General features: G+C 32.0%; 1 protein-coding gene across 1 annotated transcript; it reads left to right on the top strand.

Moving 5' to 3' along the window:
• Positions 1–4,385: 4,385 nt before the first annotated feature.
• Positions 4,386–8,254, top strand: LOC120075079 (6,7-dimethyl-8-ribityllumazine synthase, chloroplastic). Its single transcript, XM_039028241.1, has 7 exons — positions 4,386–4,742; positions 5,262–5,357; positions 6,162–6,257; positions 6,348–6,426; positions 7,327–7,373; positions 7,492–7,551; positions 7,901–8,254. The coding sequence occupies exons 1-7, from the start codon at positions 4,473–4,475 to the stop codon at positions 7,937–7,939; spliced, it is 687 nt and encodes a 228-aa protein (XP_038884169.1). The 5' UTR covers positions 4,386–4,472; the 3' UTR covers positions 7,940–8,254.
• The last annotated feature ends 175 nt before the right edge of the window (positions 8,255–8,429 follow it).

Raw genomic sequence — 8,429 nt, 5'->3', positions numbered from 1 at the left:
CTGAAATCCAAGTTGTAAAAATGAAAACCAGAAAACAAAAAAACAAAAAAACAAAAANAAAAAAAAAAAAAAAAAAAAAAAAAAAAAAAAAAAAAAAAAAAAAACAGAGAGAAAATCAAATAGGTGTTAGAAAAAAATAATGTAATGGAGAAATAACCATAGTGTTCGCTCTTTTGCCGTCGTTCAAACAAAACTTTACAACTTCCATTCAACTTTATGGACTTCAAATTGAGAAGAAAAGGATTAGTTTTAGGTTTCATATCTAAGTTCATCAATTTAGTCCCTAAACTAAAAAAAAGTTAAAAAGTTCATTTAATAATTATTTCATTTTTTGTCTTTTGTTTTTAAAATTAAGTCTATATTTTTTTCATTTTTTTATAATGATTTGCATCTTTCCTAAGTACAATAATTAAATTCTTAATCAAATTTTTAAAATAAAAACAAATTTAAAAACTGCTATTTTAATTTTCAAATTTTAGTTTACAGTTTTTGAAAAGAATACATGAAAAATAATCTACTATGTTCTACAAATTAAGATAAAAAATTGAGATTTTCTAGTTTATGTCATAAATGATTTGAAAAAATAGGTATATAGTTAAAATTAATGAACAATAGCAAAGCATAAAACTAAAAAAATAAAAAACTGGAATAAAAAACAAACAGGAAAAAAAAAATAGAACCAATCTCATTCACAAAAAACTATGATACCCAACTCAACTCAATTCTGCACTCAAACACAAACTTCCAAACTCAACTCAACTCAACTTTGCACATCAAACACAGACAATAATTACCAACTCAACTCAACTTTGCACAACAAATACAGACAATTTAACTCCTCAAATAATTTAACTCTCCATATAACAATTACCAACTCAACTCAACTCATCACACACTAAACGTCCCCTACATGTTTTTATTTACTAAAACAAACGTGTTAGATTTGAATTAATTCTTGCAATTAATTCCAAATCTAAAAATATTTTTTTTCTTAAAAAAGTTTTTTAAGCAGCAGCTTGGGGAGACACGGAAAAAATTAGCTTTTCAGATCTTTTGATCCTCTCTGTTTTCGGCTGCCATTAATGTTTCTGAGCTAATTTTTCGATTGATTACAACCCATTCTCCAACGACTGCATGTCAGAGTTCGGGTGTTGTGTAAACCTTGGAGAACAATCGGCTTCTTGCGATATAGCACCGAGGTTGCTCCGTTCTTGCTTTCAAAGTAGTGGGTTTATTCATGACTCAATAATTTTTATCTGGATTAACAATTATGTTTTTGTAACACCCTAAATTTTGTTTTTAATGTAATTTCAATATTTTCTAGTATTAGAGGGCATTATTTGAAGTTTGAAAATTCAAAATGTAATTATTGTGATTTAATTGCTAAGAAAAGGGTATTCCAATTTAATGGTTTATTTGGAGGGAGGTTATGGAAATTGGACTTTTAATGTCACACAAATTAAATTTGAAATTAATATCAAGAATTAGTTCATTTTGGAAGGAAGGAGTGTTTCAATTTAATGGTTTAATTGGAGGGAAGTTATGCAAATTGAACTTTTAATGTCACACAAATTTAATTTGAAATTAGTGTCAAGAATTAATTTCATTTTGGAAGGGGGTTATGTCACACAAATTTAATTTGAAATTAATGTCAAGAATTAATTTCACTATGGAAGGGGGTGAGTTAGACTCTTTGTGAATTGAAAATTTTACGGGAGAAAAGGATTGAAAGTTGGAAGCAGGGTTTGATTGAAGGAAGATTTTGGAGATTGAAATCTTGAGGGTGGTTGTTGCTCAGGCTTCGTTGGGGAATTGAATTCAAAGATTGATTATTGAAGACTGCCGCTTGGAGCGATATCTGAATCTAGTATCGAGGTAAGTAATCTTACTACTGGAAACTGCCCACGGGTCAGACATTAGATGTATGTTAGCATGACAGATTGATATTATGACAGAAGGATAGCATGATAGAATAATAGTATAGTATAACCGATGTATGTTCTTGTATGATGATTTGAAAGATTAATTGTGCACATAGATACTTGAATGCTAGCATGAGATGATATTTGATTCCATGAGGTTGAATTTGATCTGAGGATATTGAGGCGTATATATATGTTGTAGAGCCATGATGTTGAGGTGTATATGTATGTTATAGAACCATGTTGTGATACTTATGATGTTGAGATTGTGATATTGTCCTCATTGATTATTTAGATGCCTATTAGATGTTGTGTTTCCTTCGGGATTCACTAGAGGTGGTGTTATCCTTTCAGATTCACCAGAGGTTGTGTTTCTTTCAAGATTCACCAGAGGTGGTGGTTTCCTTCGAGATTCACCAAAGGTGGTGGTTTCTTTTGGGATCCACCAGAGGTTGTGTTTCCTTCGGGATTCACTAAAGGTGGTACTTTCCTTCAGAATTTACCAAGATTGTGGGTCTTACGGGACTTACTAGAGGTGGTGGGCATACTATACTACAGTAGGATAAAGATCAGTTTTTCATGTATGTATGTGTCCCATGAGAACTAGAGAAGTTTATATGTACCATCAGAGGTAGGCATCTAGAGGACATAGATGCCTAGCCTAACCCCCCAGTAGTGGAGTTACTTACTGAGTATTTTATATTCACCATTTCTCATGTTTATGTTTTAAGTAAGGGTAGGGACACGCCGGCGAATGACAAGAGGAATCCGTGATCGAGCCACTGGGACCAGTTCTATGCTTCCGCTCATGATATTTAGATTTCTTTCGATATTTTTTAACTTTCAGTTTGACGTTTGAAACTTACTATTAAGATTTGTTTTTAGACCTATTTATTATCATTTATGATTTATGGGTACCTATCGTCTATTTTTAATATTTGAATTTAATGAAGATCTTTTGAATTTACGTTATTTATTTAGCATTTATTTCACTATAAAAGGGTGTCGTTTTAAGTTCCATGCATGCATGTGTGTTTAGTAACAGCCCAAATTGAGTCCTAGGGGGTCGGGTCGTTACAGTTTTCATATAGGTAACTTGAACTTCTGACTTCTTTTCTATTATTTAGATTCTCTTACTGACTTCACATCGAAATTATTTTTCTTTGATCAAATAGTATTTAAACCAAAATAATATTTTAATAAAAAATCGATTTAGATTGTAGAAAAAGGATTTGGGATCTCAAAAATAAAGAAGTAAAAGAAGAAGAAGAAGAACTCTACCATATAGATAATGAAATTAATGCGATATTTAAATATGAAACAAATACTTAGACAGTGCTTGCTTCGTGCTTCACATCTCAGAGTTCCCATGTGCAATCTTACTTATTGAATAAACAAATAAAATAGAAAATCGATCTTCCTTATGCAAAGTTCTCATTTTCTAATTACATTTTATATTTTCTTTGTTATTTAATATCTGCATGAATCATGGTGTCTAATACTTTATTCTTTTGTTTTTTATATTCAAAATCTACTCAAATAGTTTTTTTTTTTTTTTTCATAAATATCATATCTAGAAGTTTATTCAATTTTAGTTCTTATATTTTTAAGATGTCCATATTTAGTATATGTACTCTCAATAAATCGTAAATTTTATCCCTACTACTTGTTATGGTTATTTTTTTTCAATTTTTTTTTGTTTATTTACATTTTCACTATAAATTTTGAAAATATATTCACATGATATATTTTCTTTAATGAAAATTATTATTATTATTTAGCCAATTTCGATAAAATTTATTTTTGATATATTAAATTTAAGATTTATTATAAATACAAGATTAAAGTTGAATAATATTCGAAGTACATGAATTAAAGTAACATTTTATTTTTTTTACAGTTTGCTCAAATTATATAAAATTTTGACTTTTCTTGTTAAAAAATAGAAATAAATACCTACTTTATCTCAAAAGTTAGCTCATTGTTTGTTTGTGTTTTACCTTAAAATGAAAATAAATGATAAATAACCATTTTTTCAATTGATTAAGATGCTCATCATTTCACTAAAAGTTAATGGAATATTACACTTCAAATAATAAATGAAAATTTGAAAATTTCAACCTTTAATTTTAAAGGAATGAATACATACCAATTACCATTTAACTATATTCATTTTTAACGAAAAATATTTACTTTTATTATTATTAAATTAAACTAAAAATCTTACATGTATTTGACTATTAACTTATAATTTATGCATATAATATCGATTCTCTACATAATTAAAAATATCTGTACTTCTTAGATTTTAAGATTTAATGATGATTCTATAAAATTAGTCAAGGTGGCTATAAGCTGATTTGAATATTTGTATTTTGGTTGTCGACGTAGTATTTATAGTATATTAGTGTGTATACATATTCATGTAATAAAGTTATATATATATATAATATGCATCACTCTAATTCAGAGAGTCAAGCGAGCAGAAATCCCCACTGTTCTTCTTTCTTCTTCTTATTCTTCTTGTGTGGCTTCTTATTGGGGTTGATAATGGCCGCCTCATTTGCTGCTCCCGCTCAGGGCTTGGTTCATCGTCAAAATCTGACGCTCGCATTTTCCAATTCCAACTTCAATCGCACTCAACTTCAATTCCAGGGGACACTTTCTGCAAAATCACAACCCTTCTCCTTTTCTTCTCAATTGAAGCTTCCTAATGTTGCCTCCCCCACCAACGATCACCGTTCCTCTTTTGTGCAAACCGCCGCCGTTCGCCACATCGTCGGCTCTCTTGCCAAAGCTGGTGGCCTTCGCTTTGCTGTGGTCATTTCTCTTTCCCGCTCTTTCTTCTTCTTCTAATTCATGATGTTCTGTTCGTTCTTGAGGTTACTCAGGCGTTTTTTAAAAAAAAAAATAATTTTGGACTTGTGAGTTCTAGGCATCTGAAGTGGTTTTTCCTTTTCGTTTGCCTAGTTGAGAATCATGCTTTTAGATGATGCTGTCTCGTCTGTGAAATTATTCGCTTCTAAGAAACGTTCTTTTGATATGTTGCCTGCATTCAATTCAAAGGTTATGTGACAATGAGTGATTTCTCTGATTCGCTACAATCAATTCAAACCATGCCTATGTATTCTTGTGATGTATATAATTGAACTTCTTACAAGCCTTTTAGCTGCAGCCGTCCGGGTGAATTCTGTTATCATGAGTCTAAACTGAGTTTTTTGGCCTCCTAGTCATTTCTGACTATGAACTCGTGATTTAACCATAACATCTATGTTATTTCATGTTTGCATATTCCATTGATGGGTTTGTCACTGTTAACATCTTTTTGCTTTGGTGAAGGTTGTGGGGCGGTTCAACGAAATTGTGACAAGGCCAATGCTCGAGGGAGCTTTGTCTACATTCAAAAGTTATTCAGTGCAAGACGAGGATGTTGATGTAAGCGTTTCGTTATACAACATGGGAAAGTCGCATCTTCTTGTTTTTTGCTAGTTTTGGAAACTTAGATTCATTTATTTTAATTAATCGAAACAGAAAACAAGTTTATGACACCGTTAAGCATATGCCAAGCAGAGCAAGCTAGTGAATAATTAATTTTTGAAATTATATTGTTTCAAAAGGCTATTGAGGCTCACACCGAGGCAAGACTCTAACTTTTAGCCTTGAGATTGATGCCTTCTTTGAATCACAAGAGGCAAGCCACTTGTGAAAACACACTGAGGATTTAAGTCTCTGCTCCTCGTGTAATGATTAGAAGAATAATATTAATTTGCCTCTTTCTTATAAAATTTAAAGGTTTGAGTTGGGGTAATTTGAACATTTTTAATTTTAGTTGATATTAGTAGTGATGCTGAAGATATCCTTTTAAAATTTTTGTTTAAGTGGGGTAATACACTTTTGTATGACTATTATGTGTTGATTTGTAAAACTTTTTTTACGTAAATTTGGAGTTGACCCTTCACCTCTTAGGAAGAGCTTAAAGTTGCCTTTAGCCTTTAAAACATGGGAAACTAGATTTTCTGTATGTCATGAGTACAAGTGAACAATTTTAACTAGATATTATGGGTACGAGTATAATAGGGTGACTGAATTTCATTGACAGACAACAAGTATAATAAATAACATACACCTTTCATCAGATTTGCATCGAGAGAAAACGTGGATCTGACCTCTGCTAGTTGGCATGGAACTTTAACTTTGCTTGACATGTTGACTTTATTATTTACCTCACTATCGTATCAGGTTGTCTGGGTCCCGGGGAGCTTTGATATTCCTGTGGTTGCTGAAAGGCTTGGGCGATCTGGGAAGTACCATGCTGTCTTGTGCATTGGAGCTGTGGTATGATTTCCCGTAACATGTATCAAGTCCTTTTGTATATTCTAGTCTTGAGTGCACTTATTAATATCACAAACCACTTCATTATGATAGATTAGAGGTGATACATCCCACTATGATGCCGTTGTAAACTCTTCTGCATCTGGAGTACTTTCTGCCGGTTTGAATTCAGGTTGATTTTCTTGTTTCTGTTGTTTAGTAGAACTTTCTATTATTTTACCCTATTAATTTAAGTTTTTCTAACCAATTTTTGTTTTGAATTGCTTATCTTTTATAAGTTCAACCTCACGGGTTGAGCTTTGAACATAGTGGTTAAGGCTTTTGATTCCTATTGATATCTTCAAGAATTCTAAGACCATCATATCTTGAGACATTTAAGAACGTTTGAGTTACTAAATACTAAATATTGCAGTGAAGTTGACTTCATTATTCCAGTTTTTACATCTATGAACCATGAGGGATTAAGGAATTTCAGGGTATGAAAAGGACAAGCATCTGGTTGCTATAGATTCATAAGTAGATGCAGATACATAAAATTTGTGTCATGATATGCACATTCCTAGGCTTTTTTTTAAAAAAAATGGTGTCTCCAATTAAAGCTTATATTTCTCTCTCAATTGCACGTTAACAGTACTCGTAATTAATTTGATATAAAAATGTTTAAGGCCTTGGTCATCAGTCGAAGTATCTCCTTTTTAATGGAATAGCAAGGTTATAGGTTATATTTCAGCGGAGCAAGGCCCCTATTAAAGCATCTCAATATAAGGCTTGGTAATAGTTTGAGTTGGAACAGCAATGATTTTATGTTTAAGCTGTTGGGAGCTGTAGTGAACTATGTTCTTGTTTTTGATAACTGATATGAGAATTATCTTTTACCCGTTATATGTGCAAACCTGTGTTAAAATTATTGATAGACTCGGACATTGAATTATTGATAAATACAATACTAGTAATCTCTGTACCATCTTTTTAGAGAAGTACCATTTATGTCAATGTTGCCATCTTAGTTTTACTCTTTCTTCATCTTTTAGTTATCACCAGAAACTTAAGCCATTTTCTTATGCCCGTGTAGGAGTTCCATGTGTATTTAGCGTCTTGACTTGTGACAACTTAGAACAGGTAAATATGATCTAAACTGACTGTCAACAAGTATTCTACCTATAGAGAATTGTTTTCAAAGGAGCTATGTGATTTCTGATCATTATACACTTTTTGTCCCTTATTTATTTCTGTGTAGGCTTTCGATCGAGCTGGTGGTAAAGCTGGAAACAAGGGTTCTGAGGGTGCTTTGACAGCTGTAAGTTGTAGTTAGCTTACAGTGTTCCAAACTTCCAACGGTTGCTTGTTCTAAGAAAGAAGACTGATTACTAAAACATTTACTGTTCAAAAAGTTGGCCAAAGCAAAAATATATGGGGAAATGGCTAATATGGGAATAAAAAGCATCAAAATTGTTTTTTTTACATGTATAGGTTTATATTTGAATTTAGTCATATGGAAGTGGTAACGCTTGGAATTATATTTATGAACTTTATGATTAGTATTAAAGATTTTGCATCATTTGGTCATTCTTAGTGACTTCTCTTAGCTTCTCAGAAGTGATTTAAAGTTCTATTGTATTCATGGGCCAATTTCACTTGTCCTACAGATGGAGCTGGCGTCTATGTTCGAGTACGACCTGAAGTAGTCGAGAAATAAGATCTAACAGTTTCCATTATCCTTAGTGTTGCGGTTTCTTGCATTTCTCTGCTGTCTTTGGTAATTGTAGAATGCTTCATCAAAATGGAAAGAAGCCACATGATGTCTGGGACTGAAGTCAGCTGAAACTCCTCCAGATGAAGGAGAGGATTTCATGATTTCAATTTTCAAAGTTTCTTTGCTCAGCGTTGTCTTTTAACTGTTTATGTTAGAATAAAGATACAAGGATGTTCATTTGTGGCATCGTGTGATTCGTAATGTACAATGAACAAAGTTTATATTAATGAAGAGCCCTTGTCAATCATTCATAAGTTCAATTCTGAACGCTGTGTTACTCTTTAATTATTCAAATTGATGCACCAATTATGGCTCTTGGTATAAGGGTTTTTTTCCCCTACAGCTTCCTTTCAAAACTTCATTTTTATCCTACATTCAATGGTGTAAATCATCAATTTCTCGATTTAGTATTATTCAGTCGC

Source organism: Benincasa hispida, chromosome 4 (assembly GCF_009727055.1).
Source record: "Benincasa hispida cultivar B227 chromosome 4, ASM972705v1, whole genome shotgun sequence".
NCBI classification, from domain to species: domain Eukaryota; kingdom Viridiplantae; phylum Streptophyta; class Magnoliopsida; order Cucurbitales; family Cucurbitaceae; genus Benincasa; species Benincasa hispida.
This window is presented reverse-complemented; position numbering and strand designations above follow the sequence as displayed.